The following is a 19438-nucleotide window of genomic DNA, read 5'->3' on the forward strand; positions in this document are numbered from 1 at the left end:
CAAGAAGCGATCAATAGTGAAATTGAATCAATTATGAGAAATAACACATGGGTGTTAGTAGACTTGCCAAAAGGTTGTAAGACCTTAGAGTGCAAGTGGATCCTGAGAAGGAAATATAAAACTGATGGTACTATTGAAAAGTACAAGGCTCGTCTAGTTGTGAAAGGTTTTAAGTAGCAAGAAGGATATGACTTCTTCGACACGTATTCACCCGTTACAAGAATTATTTCCATTCGGGTGCTTCTTGCGATTGCTGCTTTGCACAATCTTGAAATTCATCAAATGGATGTGAAAACTGCATTTCTGAATGATGAATTGGAGGAAGAAATTTATATGGAGCAACCTGAAGGGTTTGTAGTACCTGGCCAAGAAAGGAAGGTATGCAAACTAGTGAGGTCTCTATATGGATTAAAACAAGCGCCTTTGCAATGGCACTTGAAGTTTGACAATGTGATGTTGTCAAATATGGGTTCACTATCAACGAGTGTGATAAGTGTGTTTACATTAAGAACACAAATAATGGGTTCGTTATTGTGTGTCTTTATGTGGATGATATGTTGATTATGGGCAGCAATAGTGCCATTATCAACGAGACCAAAAATATGTCGAAGAGAAATTTCGACATGAAAGATATGGGTCTAGCTGATGTGATTCTCGGAATCAAGATTAAAAAGAATCCTGAGGGAATAGCTTTGACACAATCTCATTACATTGAGAAAGTGCTTAAAAAGTTTCACTCCTTTGACTGTGAGCCAGCTAAGACTCCATTGGAACCCAACGTGCATTTGAGTAAGCACACGGGTGAGCCTGTATCTCAAGAAGAATATGCAAGGATCATAGGGAGTTTGATGTTTATCACAAGCTGCACCCGACCAGATCTTGTGTGTACGGTGAATAAACTGAGCCGATTTACGAGCAACCCAAGCAAGGAACATTGGAAAGCTCTGCGTAGGGTTTTGAGATACTTGAAGTATACTCTTAACTTTGAGCTGCAGTACACAAACTATCCTCAAGTACTTGAAGGGTACTGTGATGCAAATTGGATCTCTGATTCAAAAGACTCGTTTTCGACGAGTGGGTATGTGTTCACTGTGGGGGGTGGAGCTGTTTCGTGGAAGTCAACAAAACAGACGTGTATACTCGATCCACCATGGAATCTGAGTTTATCGCTTTAGACAAAGTAGAGGAAGAAGCTGAGTGGCTTAGAAACTTCCTAGAAGATATTCCATGTTGGAAGAAGCTAGTGCCGGTAGTAGTGATACACTGCGATAGCCAAGCGGCTATAGGGAGAGCACATAGTGGCTTATACAATGGTAAGTCTCGACACATTCGTCTGCGACACAATACCGTGAGGCAGTTGATCACAAGTGGAATTATCATAGTTGACCGTGTGAGGTTAGTGGATAACTTAGCGGATCTGTTAACGAAAAGTTTAAACCGTGATCAAATGCATAAATTGCTAAAAGGAATGTGACTTGAAAACCACATTTTAAAAGATGATTATAGTGGTAACCCAACCATACGATTGGAGATCCCATGGGCTTGGTTCAATGGGAAAACAAAGCTATATGACTCTAGTTGTAACACTCGGAAGATTTTTTAATCTTCGCCCATTCTTTAGAAAGCATTGAGTGTTGTAACATGCATGTGGTAAGAGGTTAAGTTTTGACTTTTAATGATTCTTAGAAACCTCAAGGAAGTGGGTATTGCAGGATACCTGGAAAAGAATCACATATGTAAGTGAAGAAGTGTGGGCCGCTTCAACATGTGAATCACTTATGAATCCAAAGTGGTGTTCCATGACCAGTAAATGACACAAACGTGAGAACTGATGAGTTTGTAAATAGTATTGTGTCAATATTATTGTCTCGGTATACACCAAGGAGGAACGGTTCAAGGCATCACGTCCACCAGGCCGCCGGTATGCCCGATAGTGTTGACTATGGAAAGTTCAAAGCCCCAAGCTACTATTCCAAATGCAATATTGTTTCTCGAGAATTGAGCGAAGAGTCTGCATGCATGCAAACACGTCTTGTGTTGGTTTGAGCTTGCAGTGCTCTAACCAATGTGGGGGATTGTGGAAAAAACATGTGGAAAATGTGGGAGACCTTTGAGGTGGCCAAGACCTATGGCCTTTCATCTTAGGTAACCCCCAAATGCATTAAGAGATAATCTTGATTGCAAGGCCTTTCAAGTGCTTTCTCTAGCCAATAAATAGGCTTGATCTTGGAGTGGATAAAAAACAAACAAAAAATATTCTCTCTTCTCTCTAGTTCTCTACATCATAGTAGCATTGCATAGCTTGATTCTCGGAACTTCATCAAGTTCGTCGGTGCCTAGCGGGTTTGAGGTGCTTCTACACGCTAGGAGGAAGTCGTTTTATCTTTGGGGACAATACGCCATTCCGTGAGCACTAGTCGGGGCGTAATTTTTCTTGCGGAAAGAGGGTTTCCCTCGACTCGACTTATAGTTCGGTTTGTTCTATTATTTCCGTTGTAATTTTCATTCCACTTATTGTTATTATCTTCCTTCGATTGTAATAGTTAGAGTACCGCCTGTAACGGCTTGAGAATTTTATCCCATTATTTCTAACAGAAAGCAGTAATGAATGCTTGTAAATTTAACTAAGAAAGTATGATAAAGGTTTTGAAAGCAAGATCTAAAGCTATAAAAATTTAACTAAAGAAAATGATAAAAGTCTTCTTCTGATAGCACAAGTTGCTCTTTTATAGAGTTCAACCAAAAGGTAAGGAGTCTGACATGCGTTGCACATGTCATAGGGAGCACAATCTTCGAGAAGTCCACCCTTTTAGTTTGCAGCTTGAACTATTTGCTAGATTGAGTTCATGTCCGTGGTTGGCCAAGTTTCTTGGGTTGGGCACCTGGACCCACCTGATCATCCTTCATCATCGTGCAAAACCCTTCAATCTTCTTCTTTACTCGGGTTCAGTTTCTCATTTCAGGCCTAATTGGTTAAACCTAATAATCGAATTATATCATTAAATATAAAAATGTATATGTAATATTTAAATATAAACTATACTCCATATGATATGGATCAACGACCCATTTATTTTTCTTGGACCAAAAGCCAAGATTGATATTAAGGGTCTGTTTGATAACGAAGGTGGAATATAAGAAGATATGTAAAATAAGATAAGAAATGTGAGTTTCGTATCAAGATAAACGCAGATAAGGTTTTTTTGTTGTTGTTTGATAGAAGATTAATTATTTTGATTTTTGTGTTAGATAACAAAGGAAATGACATAATTACCCTTATTTTATAACTTAATTAGCTATCAAAGAAAAAAAAAATACTCATATTCATCGAAGAACAAAGTCTACCCTCCCCAAAATCCAGTAAGAACATTAAATACTATATCTTCCACAATTCAAGCAATATTTTAGAAAATCAAATATGCTCAAATTAAACACATGATCATCACTGCCTTGTAGAATCAAAGAGAAGAATCGGTTGAACCATTTGAGCAGTAAATATAGAATTGAAAAATTGTCAACCATGATAGAAACTCAGGTCATGAATCTGCATCAGCCAACGATGCGCCAATGATTATGCTCCGACGGAGGCTGTGAAGTTAAATACAATGCAAAATTGAAGGGCCATCGAGATCGTAAACACTATCGTCGTGGCTTACGCCACCATCGTAATATTTGAACAGTTGACGTGATAGAGGAATGTTGTCGTGATAGAGGAATGGGGTGATCTTTACAGTGGTTATGTACCTACATTCAACAAATAGTACCTGTACCTCCCTCATGTTCTCATGTACCACAATATACAGCAATAATCCCTTTTAAAATGAGCGTGGAAAATGGTGAATCCAAATTCCTTTTACAACTACTAAAATTAATTTAATGAAGTAAAAAAAAAAAGTAAGTAAATCAAAAAATAGCAGAATAAAAATATTGAAACTGTAATTCCCCCATGTTTGCCCTCACTCACCTCCGTAGCGATTTCCCCCCTTTCGATTCCATGGATCAAACGCCTTCCACTCCGCAACCCACCGACCCGCCGCCGCAAACTACAACCGCCACCTCCTCCGTCACATCCACCGCCCCAACCACCACCACCTCCACTTCATTCGCATCTTCAAACCCCACGCCATCCCTAAAACCTCCTACCGCGGCACAATCTAACAATTCCCAAACAAGGCCGCCGTTTAATACCCGGCCATGGCAGCAGCCGCCCTACTCGCACTTCTCTCTCCCCTCGCCGCCCATGCCTGCTTCTTCCGCCTCGACATCCTCTTCGATTTCCGCTCCGCCACCGTCTCGCCCCGGAATGGCGATCGGAGTCCCTGCTCATAGCCCCTCCACAGGCCCCCCTTCGCCTGCCTCATTCTCTTCACACACTCCTCCCGCTTACGCTCAGCAGCCTCAGGTTTAATTCCTGCTTATTTGTTAAACATTGAATTACTTTTACCTAGGGCTCCAAGGCAATGTATTTTCCCCTTTTTCATATTTTGCGATGTTCAATTGATCATGCATTTGGGGAATTTGGTAATTATCGGCCTTGTTTGTACTACAGATAAGGCAGCCGGTGCAAGGAATGGGAATGACGGGTGCACTGGGCGCCTCATCGTCAATGCGTCCCGCAGGTGTGTCTTCGAATCAGCTGAGGCCTTCACAGTCATCTCTTAGACCGCAATCGAGCCCAACGAACCAGTCTCCTGCTGCACAGGTCGCTAACATACTGGTCATTGGTAGTGATAGAGAAAAGAAACTGATTATATTCTATTTTATGATGCCTGATTATTTACTAGTACAAGATAAATAATGTTTCTACTATGCTCTTGACAGCTTATCCTCATTGTTTGTCGTGCGTAATTGTTGTTCTTGAAAACTTCTCGCCTTGTGCAGCTTTTGCTTGAGCTTTGCTTTACTAATGTGTTTTGCACAACCCTTGTGCCTTGGGAATTTTTGTATTTGTAGGTCAAATCTTCTGTTCTGCTTATATTTTGCTTGTGTTGTTGGCATTATGTAATGAGAGATATTGCCTTTTTGCAATAGAGTGGCTCCTGTGATGGCAAAGGCTCTTGTACCAATTGAATGGCTTGTGTATGCTCCACCTTCCACTAATATGTCTCGTCTCTTTTGCTTTGATAAGTTTCTGTTTTGAATTCTATGACACATTGTCATTTCAGCCGTGTGTAATGCTTGGTAATATTGTATCAGTGCTGATTGATTGAAGCTTGCCATCTCCAGAATTTTTTATTCGTGACAGAACCAAAATGTGTGTTGATTGAAGCTTTCACATTAAATAAATCATGCTCATTGCCTCGTATATTGTTATTGGTTTGTATCAGAATTTTCAAGGACATGGCATGCTCAGAGTTTCCTCACTTGGATCTCCTGGGGTACTATCACCGAGTAGTTCTCAAAGTCCACAGACCCAGAACCAGCCATGGCTGTCTTCTGGAACCCAAGGAAAACCTCCTCTACCAACCCCGTCTCTTCGGCCTCAGGCAAGCCCTCAATCATTTCAACCGAGATCCCACATTACGCAGCAGCAGCACCATCACATGCCTACCACCCCGCAACAACAGACAATTGGTTCCAGCCAGCAGTCTCCACAACCCTCAGCCTCAGGCCAGTCACAGGATCATTTTAACCAACAATTTCCTCCTCCCCGATCCATTACTCATCAACAACAGATGAGCAGGGGACCAGGAATTGGAACCCAAAGGCCACCTCTTGGCATGAACGTGTCCGGTGCATCACACCCTGGAGCCCTCAATAAACCTGCCACTGCAGATACTGAAGAATCTTCCAACAGGATTTTAAGTAAACGCAGCATTCAGGAGCTTGTAAATCAGGTAAAGACGTCTGTCCTGTTTATTGTTTTTTTATTCATGCTTGTGGTCATCCAAATTATTTTATGTTTTATGTAATGAACTCTTGCTACTTAAGGGTCTGTGGTATGTCTGATTTGTTTTCTAGTGCTGTATGGTTCATAATATTAATGCTAGGCACTTGCTTTTGTTCTCTTCTTTAAAGATTATATGTCTCTACTTCTGCATCCCAATGGATTATGCATCAACTGAATTAAATTCAGTTTGTTGGTTATTCTATTTTTCGTGTGCGTCTACTGTTTTTTTAAAACTAATTCCTTATATTATTGAGTCATCTGTGAGCAGCCTGTGGTGAGCATTATGTATCAAAATACTGTTGAGTAAGTTGTTCCCTCCTTCAATTCTCCAGATTGATCCATCTGAAAAATTGGATACTGAAGTTGAAGACATTCTAGTCGACATTGCTGAGGATTTTGTTGAATCAGTAAGTTGGAAACTTCAGATTTATACCGGTTTCTCAGTTCTCACTAATACCAAACTGCATTACTATACTGGATAATAGAATGTTGTACTTCTAGTATATCACCCTGAAAATATTTTATTTCTGCATGACTTATGTGAATCTGTCAGATGAACTTGTTTTTATTGTCTGTCACACTGCTCATTTATTACTCTAGCTTTCAAATGTTTGAGTTGTCTAGACTGTTCATTCTTTTGTTAAGGTATATGCAATTTTTTATTAGAATACCATGCGAGTAAAATTTAGTACTATTTGAATATTCAGCCTCATACACATGTACATTTGCGTACTACTCCGTCTGTCTCCCATTAATTGAAGCCGTTTACTAGGCTCGGGTTTTAAGAAATATAGTGGAAAGTGGGTTGAAAAAGTTAGTGGAATGTGGGTCCACAAAAAATAGAGCACATCTACCATTTTTGGCCGTCCACAAAAAATAGAGTACAATCATTTATGGAAAGTTTTCAACAAATAATAACCCTACACATCATTCCACTAGCACTACTTCTCACTTACTTTTTCTCCTTCTCTCTTACTTTACCAATTCTACATTAAAACCCGTGTCATACACCAATTGCTCTATTTTTTGTGGACGGAGGGAGTATTAGTTTTATAATAAAATGAATGTGAGTGGGATATGTTAGTGGTATGTGGGGTCGATTAACAAAAGTAGTAAGTAAGGGTGTCAATTAGTCGTGAATGGACGAAAAAGGAAATTGGTGTCAATTAATCGTGGACGGATGGAGTATTTTGGGGGGGGGTTGTCTAAAATTTGGGGTTGTTTGCTTGTACAGATAAGAATGGCATTAGAGGGAACTGACACTAGTCTTCATATTTTCATCTCATGGCAAGGTCTTGATCACTTTGGGTCATATCTATTTTTACTGCTCAAGAAGTATCGTTTTATGACACACACAATTCATGAACCATTGTTGTGTAATTTAGATTTGCTCTCATTCCTTTTTCATTCTTATTTGAATACTACATAACAGATTACAACATTTGGTTGTTTGTTGGCGAAACACCGAAAATCTTCCACTTTAGAAGCAAAAGACATACTCCTGCATCTGGGTTAGTTTTCATGCGTACCTTATAAGTTCCTTCCCATACAAATTCATACTAAAATTCCATTTGTATGTGGAATCAGAAAGAAATTGGAATATGGCTCTCCCTGGGTTCGGCGGAGATGAGATAAGAATTTTCAAGAAACCAGTAAGATAGTATATAATTTAGTTTCTACAAGTGTAACCAGAAAAATTGGTCTTTAGTTGTATGTTCAGTACAAAAGGTCGATTGTTTTTCTAACATACTGCATCTGTCCCCAGCATGTCAATGAGCTACACAGGGAGAGGCTTGCTGCTGTAAGTTTTTTGCATCTTTATTTTCATGTTTCAAGTGTCACCATAATTCTATATTAGCAGTAGAGTGAATTTGTGTTAGAGACGAGGGTGTTTAATTCAGTAAATAATACAAGACTGATATCGTTTTATTTGTGGTTTGTTGAACTTTCTATGTGCTGGTTCTTCTCTTGGCAGGTAAAAAAGTCGATGTCAGCTGCTGAAACAATATTCAGTAAGAACACAAGCGGAGCATCTGGGAGTGCTAAAGGTCATCTGTCAAAAGGACCTGCCAATACGATTAGTTCTCCTCCAAATCCTAAAATACGTGAAGCTGCATGAGAAATTACCGGAGCCAAAGTTTGTCGTCTGGTATTACCCCAGTGGAAACAATATAGCTGATGCTTTTGCGTCTGTTATATTATCATGTTACAGAATGAATTCTGCTTTTGGCTGTTTTATTCCATGGCCTCTTATAATCCTATGCCTTATGCAGGTCAGTTGGGGCAGAGATATTTTGTGCTTGTAACCCTGTGGATTTGAAAAACAGGAATAGCAAATGAACATGTTAAGAGGATTAAAAAAATGCTCAGAGGAAGAAATGTCACTTTGAAGGTAGTAGGGTTTCTTTTTTGTCTATTATGAAAAGAGCATTTTGTAAATTCGTGAAGTACTATGTAGGTAGGCATGAGTAAGGAAATGTGGGATTAGGTTTTTTATGTCAAATATTGGTAAATGGTCACCACAGCCACATGAGAACCCATACTCATATATTTCTGATGTGGTTTATCCAATATTTGTCTAGTTTCACGGTTTTGTTGATTTCATTCCACTATAAATTTAATACTATCAGAAGCCACATATGAAGTTTATATAAAAAAATGGAACATTTTAATCCTTCTTTTAGTGTTTGTGCCACCTGCATGGCTCGTTTATTAATAATCCTTGGGTGGGTATAGGATATATTCTGGTTTCTTTAAAAGGAAAAAGAGACTTTGTTTTTAATTAAAAATATGCAAGTGCATACACGTGAACGGAGTGTTTTAAATTTGCTCTTATCTGTTAAAAATTAAAATTGATCGACAAAAAGATACGTAACGGCCTATTTCTCTTTAGTCTTGACCCATATGCCTCACTATTTTTCTCTTTAAAGACACGATTGGAATTGGAATTGCAATTTACCAAATTCAGTCTGCATTTCTTCATAGTTAGGCCGTTGACTGCGACAATACATATTTTTCCTGCGAAAAGCCAATTGACAATGCCCTTACTATTCCACCAATTAAATCGTTCAATTGATATAGAATTTCTATTCTCAATTGCCATTTCTACATTTAGGTCATCCACGATGGGGGACTCTTCTACATCCCTCTAGCCATCATCCCTCCGTTAAATCACCGTTCCTCTCTTCTGTGCCCTAGCCATGCATTTCTCATTAATTTCCACTATCCATTATTTTAACTTCAAATAATTGTATTAATAATGAAATTAATTTTAAAATTTAAATTTTTTATAAGTGCTTAAGTTGCGCTTCCAAATTTATTTAATGATGTAGTCACAGTGAATGTTCGTCAATGCTGAATACGTGGAGCAGCGGACGTCCTATGTCGAGCAATTGTATATTCATCTCCCTTAGGATTAGTGACACTGCCTCCATTTACATTTGCATAAAAGCATCTAATATGGCATCGTTGTTTGAGATCTGATGCATTTTTTTGATAGAATTTTTGTGGGAGGAAGTATATAAAATTGAAAGTGAAATACTCCCTCCGTCCCATAAAAGTAAGGACATTTTCCTTTTTTCGTTCATCTCATAAAATTATCTCATTTCCATTTATTAAAGAGGGAACATCTTTTTTAGTTTACGAACTTTGCCAAAGTATCATTTTAGGTCCGTGAACTTTGAAAATATCATTTCAGGTCCATCAATTATGGGTTAATATCATTTGAAGTACTTTTTTACTACTTCCAAGTTTTATAGGACGAAAATACCCTCGATAACTTAAAGGGTATATATTTTTAATAAACTTATAATATACTCATATTTTTTATAAATATCTTTACAATATATTTTTGACAAATTTTTTAAATATAATTTGACCTTCAATATTATCACTTAATTACGTGACATGCAAGTAAAATTGCTTTTCTTCAATTTTTTATATTAAAGAATTTTAAAATTGTATAAAGAACTTTTCTTTATTAATAAAAAATTAAATAAGGATCTTTTCTTGCATGTCACAAAATTAAGTGATAATATTGAAGGTCAAATTATATTTAGAAAATTCATCAAAAATATATAGTAAAGATATTTATAAAAAAATATGAGTATAGGATAAGTTTATTAAAAATATATACCCTTTAAGGTATCAAGGGTATTTTTGTCCAAAAAAACTTGGAAATAGTAAAAAAGTACTTCAAATGATATTAACCCATGGTTGATGGACCTGAAATGATATTTTCAAAGTTCACGGATCTAAAATGATACTTTGGCAAAGTTCGTGGACCAAAAAAGATGTTCCCTCTTTATTAAAACTACTCCCAAACTCATTACTCATATACATCAATTTACTTACAACTCATACCATTATGACCCACTATTAAACACTAATATAATGTAGGTCTTGTTATCCACTAACACTATTTTAACTATCATTTTCTCAACTTTCTTACTTTACCAATTATGCATTAATTCTCGTGCTATCCCAAATGTCATTTTTTTTGGGGATGAGGGGAGAGTATGATGGAATTTATAGAGTTTGAATTTTGAATTTGGGGTAAGAAGATTAAAAAACTATCCCACCTGGTGTCACGCTCACAACGGGCGACGAGCAGAGCACATTCCCTGCCACGGATCACGAATGGCGCCGCCGCCATGACACAACATCTACCCTATTATGGATGCTCTTGTTCATGTAGTTAAATGCCACCTATGTACATATTATTAAACCAATTAGAAAACAAATACTCCCTCCGTTCCATAGTAATGGAGGCAAAACTTTTCGGTACGGAGATTAAGAAAAATTGTGTTAGGTGAGTTAAGTAAAGAGAGAATAAAGTGAAAAATGAAAAAGGTAGAGAGACGAAGATAGAAAAAAGTAAGAAAGAGTAAAGTAGGTGTGGAAAAATGTGTTGACTTTTACTAAAAAAGGAAATGACTCTATTACTATGGAACGGACAAAAATGGAAAAACGCCCCTATTACTATAGAATGAAGGAAGTAATAAATCCCCACATTAATCTCATCATCAAATTCAAACCCCCAATTCCTACTTCATTCTTTGTGCATCGATTTTGTAAAATTGGTCGTTGGTTTGGATAATGTACCAGCCCAAGCCTAAATTAAATTTACTACTATGACATTGCACGCATCGTAGAATTATTCGCAAGAACAAACATTTCTAGGCCACAAAGTTCATAAACAAGAAACATAAAATCGAATATCCAGAAAAGCTAATCAGCAACTGCCACCTGTACCAGCCACATATAAAATTAAAAAATTGTTTTCGTATGAATAATGGGTCACATGGCGTTACGAATAATGATACGTTTCTAGACAGACTGAATTCCAGCTGACTGTTTGTTTAGCTGTGCATTTTATCTTCTTCTTTTTTTTAGTTTTCAATTACGAGATCTTCCAAATCATTACGCTTATATAATCTCCAAGATTTATTCAGAGATTCACCTTTTATTTTGTGATAGTTTCAATCGAATCCGCCAAAAACTGTGGTGATGTCGAGCGTGATTTCAGGAAATTGCTGTTCGACGAAGCGTGAAAAGCTTATCATCGACACCGATCCCGGCATTGGTTAGATTCTCAACCCCGCTACTGTTTATGATTCTGCTATTCGATGCCTTTTTATTGATGTTCAATTTCTTCCAAATGTGCCATCTTTCCAGTTCTATTTGAGTTCGGATTTTGAGGTTCAAACTTATGGCCTTTTGATTTCATTGATCCAATAGAATCTGTGTGTATGTGTGTGAGAGAGAGAGAGAGAGGGGTCCAATTCGCCTCTGCAAAAAGTGAACTAACTGATACTAAGAGATAGATAGAACTCCATGTGGATGTAGGGTAGATCAAATCTATCTAATGGAAGATATGTGGTACCAGCAGTATAATTCAATTTTGAGATGTTACCCCCAATTATTTATCTTACTAAAAGTTGTAAGTACAATTTAAATTGAGAGACAATCTCTTCACAATTCTGCTTTCCTGGCCACTAATCTACTAGTATTATCTTTTTGAGTGGAGATATTGAGTTTTAGTTGATTTCGGCCTGCACATATCTGTATATATATGGCTCATGTCAAGCAGTTAGATGTTTGACTTCACAAGTAGGTATAACAATCAGACGTTTGTTTTAATTTCTGAAATTCAAGCTTCATCTTCTTAAGTAAGTAGGGAATCATGGAGAATACACACATATTTATGTTAAAAGTGCAAGAGTCAGATGGTTCTTTAATTTGAGCGCTCAGTGGAGTTGTAACAAAGGATGTTATATTGAATTTCAGATGATAGCATGGCGATACTAATGGCATTTCAGTCACCTGAATTGGATATATTAGGATTAACAACAGTATTTGGCAATGTCAATACAGAGGATGCGACCCATAATGCATTGCTTCTGGTATGTCCCGTCGTGTATTCAGCTTCATTATCCTTCTTGGGTGCATGCTTAAGTACCTTATGTTTTGGATGTGTTTGTGATCTATAACTCTATTTGTTGTGCAAAATGATAGTGTGAGATTGCCGGACGTCCAGATATTCCAGTTGCAGAGGGTAGTTTTGAGCCATTAAAGGTAAAATTAATGGCTTCATTTTTATGTGATTTACCATCTTAACTATCAAATTCGCAATATTTGTGGTTTCATTTTGCATTTTTAATTAAAAGTAGCTACTTTGCACGTGGTACTATTGGAATTCAATTTTTTTGCCCCATCACACTACATATTTAAGTGTTTTTATTTTTTCTCCTACTTGACATGTAGTCTCTTATACCATTTGGTGAAAGCTAATTTGAGGATATTGTCTATAACTAATTAGAACAGCCAAAAACCAAAACGAGGAGCTGGGATTGATGCTATATATTATGCATGTTTAAGAAAGCTCAAATGGAACGGGACTGTCTTGTGACCAAGTAGTTAGTGTGGAACTGTTCAGTACACGTCTGTTTTCCTGAAACTCTCTGTTGGGAAAAGGTTGGGTGTCAGCCTCCATTTTACAAACTATATCTCGTGTAACATAAACTGGCTCAATATCTGTGACTGTCATACTCTGTGAATTGCCAGTGATCACCGATTCACAAAGTATGCTTTGATGTTATTTTTTTACATTAATGTTATAATATGCTCAACAGCCTGACAATAATGAAATACGGTACAGAGAGGAAAGCCACGCATTGCTGACTTTGTCCATGGTTCAGATGGATTGGGGAACATTTTTCTCGATCCTCCCAAATCTGGGAAATGTGACAAATCTGCACCTGAATTTTTGGTCGATACGGTTTCTGAATTTTCCGGTGAAGTCTCTATACTTGCTTTGGGACCTCTAACAAATATTGCTTTGGTAAGTGATCTATTTGTCATTGATCCATGATGTTCTGATCGGCTCAATGGTAGTACTTTATAAGCAGGTCTTCTTTTTCCTCTATTTAGGCTATAAAAAGGGACTCGTCGTTTGCTAGTAAAATTAAGAGACTGGTGATACTTGGTGGAGCTTTCTTTGCATTAGGAAATGTCAATCCCGCTGCTGAGGCAAATGTATGTAATCTGCTCCTTTTATTATTTGTTGATAAAGGCTAATGTGGAATCGAGTTATTTTGAGGTGTGTAAATTCTGTCTATTTATTTGATTTGCTCCTATGTGACTGCCAGATATATGGAGATCCAGAAGCAGCAGATGTTGTGTTCACTTCTGGGGCTAATATCGATGTTGTTGGCATAAACATCACAACGCAAGTCAAACTGACAGGTTCTGATACCTCTCTCAAAATCAACTAAAGCTCCAACTATCTCACTGTTCCATTATATACTATACAAGTAATATCCCATTTGAACATCTCGTCTTCAGACATGCACCTTGAAGGGCTAAGGAAGTCGAGTGGAAGGCATGCACAACTTATATGTGATATGTGCAAGTTTTACCGTGACTGGCATGTTAAATCTGATGGAGTTTATGGTAATCCTTCAGTTATAGCACACAAATTAGAATTCATTATTGAGTTTCATTCTGACATCAGAAATTCATTTTTACACAGGAATTTTCCTGCATGATCCTGTTAGTTTCATTGCACTAGTGAGACCTGATCTTTTTACATTCAAGAAGGGAGTTGTAAGGGTCGAGACACAGGGCATCTGCGTTGGCCATACCATAATGGATCAAGGACTAAAGAAGTACGTCGCCTCTTTGTTCTTCGTTTAAAAATGCTTTCTTTGTGAGGTTATCTGATTGTGTGGAAATTATTGAATGCAGCTGGAATACGAGCAACCCATGGACGGAGTTCACCCCCGTGTCTGTGGCGTGGACAGTTAATATAGAAGGAGTTCTGAACTATGTAAATGAAATTTTAATGAAGCCCTAGCTCTTCACATCAATAATTTGTTGTACATTGTGCCAATTTATTGCTATTTGAAAAACTCTTGAACGCAGGAATTCATTTCCAGTGCTGCTGCAACTTTATACTCTTGATTTTCATTTGCCAAATATGTTCTCTCTCAGCTGTAAAGTAAATATTCTTCAACATGATTTTTCTTAATTTTTAACACTCATTTTTCTCAAGTGTGACTTAATGATGCCTATTAATTGCTGCACGCTTACTGTACTTAGGGATGAAAATATTTCAGTTTTAGATGAATAACTTTTTTTAATCTTTAAGAAGTAGTACTACTTCATAATTAGTTTTAATCTTTCATTAATTGTTCATTTTAGGGTTGACAATTTTTTATCTAACACGAATCTGCACGAAAAATAATGAGCTTGGGTCCAGCTTTATTGGGTTTGTGTCCTTATTGGGTTGACCCGTTAAAAACTCCATAATTTCGGGTTGAGTTCGGATTGGATACGGATAACCCAATAAGAAATAATATTACTCCCTCCGTCCCGCTTTAGCAGTCCCATTGACTTTTCTGCACTCGTTTTATAAAAATGATAATAAATAGTTAAAGTGGAGAAATAATAAAGTAAAAAAGAGAATAATATAGAGAAAAGTCTTATCTACATTATTCTCTTTTTTACTTTATTATTTCTCACTTTAACTATTTATTATTATTTTTACAAAACGAGTGCAGAAAAGTCAATGGGACTGCTAAAGCGGGACGGAGGGAGTATCTTTTTTTAATTTTTTATTATTATTTTAAAAAATACTAATGCTTTGCTTTAGTTATTTAATTTTTGTAAATCAGGTTTAAATCGTGAAAAAATGATTTTATCATGTAGATCAAGTTTAAAAAATAGATTTAATCGTGTAATATCAGGTTTTACTCGTGTAATATCGGGTTCGGATCGTTATCATATCGTGTCAGCTCTTATTATATTGTGTTGTTAATGGATTCAGTTGGGTTCGGAGCCGAGTGTGTATTCAGATTGACAGTTTTCCTAATAGGTCGGGTTCAGATTGAGCTTTATTGAATTGAGTCATTATCATATTGACTCGATAATGACTCAATCTACACGATTTGTCATTCATGTCACCCCTAGATCATTTAATAAAAAAACTTTTTATCTCCTCATTCTTTTGCAAGGCTATTAGATGATGCCATGCGCATTGAAATCATCCATATATTTGAGGATTCAAAGATGAGCATTTACTTGTATAATAAGATTGCAACTCATTGAAATCATCCATATAACTGAATCGCTGACTTTTTTTTTAATATGTGATGTCATTTAATACTAACTGTATCAGTTGACAAATTGCGCCTCCATGCCTAATTTTGGCCCAAATTCATGAATCACAACATCGAGGTGAAGTGATCAATCTAAATTACTAAAAATTGGGTAAGCTGAATTATATTCAATTTAAGCCTGAATGTTTGGGCCTCATATTGCTGATTTAGCAACTTGTTTTGCTTGAAACAAATATTTCATTCGTCTCTTAAAAATAAACCACATTTATCATTTTGGTATGTCCTTTATAAATAGATTAATTATATATAAGAAAATCTTTTTTCTCTAATGAGACTAGTGTCATTCATCATTAACAATATTCCAATCACTTTTTCTTTCAATCTCTCTCTTACTTTATCAGTTATGAATTAAAATCTGTGTTATTTGTTATCTATTTTTTAGGGACTGATACTAATTTTGGGGTAATCATGTGGGAAAGGGGCCAAATAAATTATAATTTTCTCTCTCAAATTTCATTTAAGAAAGCTATTTTACAAAGTCTCCTTATTAGAAGGCAATAAATAAAAGCATACTTGAACAAATATACATGTCAACCACCTGCATCAATATTTTGACTCCGACGTTGGAGCATTTCAACCTCTTTCATGATTTTGATCGTCAATATTAGCCAAAAAAAAATAAAGTGTTGATCGTTTCATGGATTAGTAATTTAGTAGTACTACAATTTTGCTGGGGATGGGAAGATGAATTATTAGAATTATAGAGTCAAACAGATAGTGGCTACACAATTATTTAATTAATTAACACGTCAAGTATTAGGACCGACTTTGTCAGCTCATATGAATTATATGAAGCAAGTCAAATGTCAGAATTATTATCGTCGCGCCAATTAATAAAGCAGTTAAACCACCTCTCCTTTTCAAAAAAGTTTAGCGAAAAATTACATGGCCATAAAATACTTTGAAATTTAACTCAAGGAGTCGACATAAAAAATGCATTAATTTAAAGTTAGTTGCTAGGACAGGATTATAAATATATAATGCAAACTCTATATATTGTACAAATTGTAAATTATGATCTGGAACGTCAAATTTCGAGATTTGATGTTAACATATGATAAATAACGTCAACAGAAAATGTGAACTTTTTCAACCGATTAACATTGTGTTGACATTTTCTGTTAACGTTATTTATCATCTGTTGACATCAAATCTTGAAATCTAACTATCATAATTATAGTTCGAAGTTTATAAAAAAAATTAGTTTGCATTTTATCACTACCTTCAAATAAATGGTTTATTAATTTAATTAGGTACATGGAGTTGTGCGAGCTGTGAAGTAGTTGTATTTTCCAAATTCCGCCTTACTCTAATTGTTACACGTACAATAAGTTTCCTCTCAGTAAAATTGAACTTATTATAATTAAATGCCATTTGTTGACAGTTACCAACCCATTGAAAAATATCAGTTTGAACGCCCGCCAAAAGACTAAATAGATCATTCTAATAAAATTATCAAATATTTATAAATTTAATTTTTCAATCACCTAATCACCCTATACATTCGTTCTAATATTTGAAAATTAGTACTAATTAATTTGGTATTTGGCTGAAACCCATGGAAAATGAACATATTTATGATCCCCACTCATACAAGTATAGCATCACATGTCATTTTCAAAGTACCCAAAACTATAGTATTTGACACAAATCAAAATAGATGGTCATGTATCAAATCGATGTATTGATTTCATTATATTTAAAGAATTAGTAAACCATCCATAATATGGCACAATTAATACTACTTGAAGCAACTAAACTGCACCCACTTCAACAACTACCAAAACCAAAACCAAAACCATTAAATCAAACAAAATCGCACTACATATATACCCCAATTAGACCTCAATCCCAAACACCAAAACCATATATATCCAATAAAAAAAGAAAGAAGAAGACATCCTAATCAAACATGAGGTCGTCTACAACGTTAGCCGAGGCCATTTCATGGTACACAGCACTATTATTGGCCATGATGCTAATGCTAAGCTGCTGCGAACCCGGGGAAGGGGGCGAGGCGGGCCATACGTTCTTGGACAGTAGAGCGGCTTGCGATGAAATATACGTGGTCCGACAAGGAGAGACGCTGCACACGATAAGCGAAAAGTGCGGCGACCCGTTTATAGTTGAGGAGAATCCACATATCCATGACCCGGATGATGTTTTCCCCGGTTTGGTTATCAAGATTAATCCTTACAAAAATAGGTATTAATTAGTAATATTAGGTTAGGTAGAGCTTCTCCACCTCTATACATTCTTCTTATGTCTTTCTCTTTTACTTTTTTCTCATTTTCTGTTGTTGTTATTGTTTGTGTATGATAGCCTAGCGTGTGATCATATTGAACCTTTTTCTTAGGTATTTTTGAATACAGAGTTTTAAATTGATTTTATGCATCCTAAAGGGGTTGTGATCTATGCAAGATTCAGTCTTATTGCAAAGCACAAAACCAAACATATAGAGGTCATATTTAGGTCATTGTTAATTTATTTTTAGGTCATTTTAGTAAGATGACCTAAAATGATCTAAAATGACCTGAAATTCGGATTTTATAAAATGATTTAAAAGATTATTAATAACCATCTTCTATTGTTTTTATTAATTATTGACCATCAGATTGACAAATCTCATTGTTAGGATCTGGTCTGTGTTTTATATTAAGATCAAATTTTGTTTTGATCACTTTTCTTGTAAATGGATATTAGCTAAGAACGAAATATTCTTAAAATTCTAAGTGATTCCTTATCATATCGTTTTAATCTACGTCTTCCTCAAGATCAAGACACTTCATATAAAATGGGACTCCATGGCCTATTGTTTAATTTACGTCTTCCTCAAGATCAAGACACTTCATATCAAATGGTAATGCTTAATTTCGTGCATATAAATAAAATAATTAAGTACTATACATATTAAATTATATAGTGATACTATCGATGGACCACAAATTTTACTAGTGAAATGTCAATAATCTTTGTAATTGGAATTGCATGATTGCAGATATCATTCTCATTTTCGATTCCTAATATTAGAGACAGAGATGCATAATCGAGTGATCACCACTAGTTGCATGATTGGGCTTATATAAGTTTAAAAGCATTTAAGCCCAGTATTTGGCCCATTGTTTTACCTTAATCTAGATTGCAAATTGAAGCCCCCTTTTAATTTATTTTCCGAAAGGGGAAGTCCAAGACTCAACATAAAGATTTACAGCATGTTCATTTTTGGTCATAGAATTCTAAACATGTGTTTTTTATCATTCCTATCAAATATGCACTCAGTCAGGGTTTAATTTTATATGCACTCAGTCAGGGTTTAATTTTATTCAATTTTTTTTTATCAACGTCAGTAGCCTGAAAAAGTAAATTAGCTCAATTTACAAGTGTAATTCTATTGAGTACAAAATAAATGATAATCACGTAAATCTCAACATTTCCCTCGAGCAGCTTTGAATTGTTGTATTGTAATTAGGTTATATATTGGGTTCATTATCAGAAAGCCTATGAGGATTCGCTTTAAAATAAGCCCAAGTCAAAACAAGTAACGGTGAATGTAAGCACGGTCATGATATGACTGTTCATAGTATTAATTGTTTGTTCTCAAAATTTAGAAGTTACTATTCCCTCGTCTCATAAAAATAATCTTTTTTTTTTCATTTTTGTCCGTCCTATAAAAATAGCCTCTTTCTATTTTAGACAATTTTTTATCTCTTATAAGGTGAATTCCATTCTCCACTTAATAATATTTCAATCACTTTTTCTTTTTACATTTTTCTATTTTACCAATTTTGCATTAAACTCGCGTCGTCTCCAAAATTTCTATTTTAATGGGACAGATGGAGTTTTTTTTTTTTTTTGATTAAGCAAAATG

The 19438-nt window shown here is 35.8% G+C and overlaps 2 protein-coding genes across 2 annotated transcripts; both read left to right on the plus strand.

Moving 5' to 3' along the window:
- Positions 1-3949: 3949 nt before the first annotated feature.
- On the plus strand, positions 3950-8477 carry TAF12 (TBP-associated factor 12). Its single transcript, XM_089060086.1, has 9 exons — positions 3950-4402; positions 4550-4702; positions 5328-5837; positions 6223-6297; positions 7323-7401; positions 7478-7542; positions 7656-7691; positions 7866-8039; positions 8164-8477. Exons 1-8 carry the CDS (start codon positions 3995-3997, stop codon positions 8007-8009), a joined length of 1470 nt encoding a protein of 489 aa, XP_088916212.1. The 5' UTR covers positions 3950-3994; the 3' UTR covers positions 8010-8039; positions 8164-8477.
- A 2699-nt stretch (positions 8478-11176) lies between these two features.
- URH1 (uridine-ribohydrolase 1) lies at positions 11177-14353 on the plus strand. Its single transcript, XM_048097618.2, has 9 exons — positions 11177-11474; positions 12179-12294; positions 12407-12466; positions 13050-13232; positions 13322-13426; positions 13540-13636; positions 13736-13843; positions 13923-14058; positions 14138-14353. The coding sequence occupies exons 1-9, from the start codon at positions 11399-11401 to the stop codon at positions 14244-14246; spliced, it is 990 nt and encodes a 329-aa protein (XP_047953575.1). The 5' UTR covers positions 11177-11398; the 3' UTR covers positions 14247-14353.
- The last annotated feature ends 5085 nt before the right edge of the window (positions 14354-19438 follow it).

Source organism: Salvia hispanica, chromosome 6, assembly GCF_029641045.1.
Source record: "Salvia hispanica isolate PSC_SH4W2 chromosome 6, Shi_PSC_v1, whole genome shotgun sequence".
Lineage (NCBI taxonomy): Eukaryota > Viridiplantae > Streptophyta > Magnoliopsida > Lamiales > Lamiaceae > Salvia > Salvia hispanica.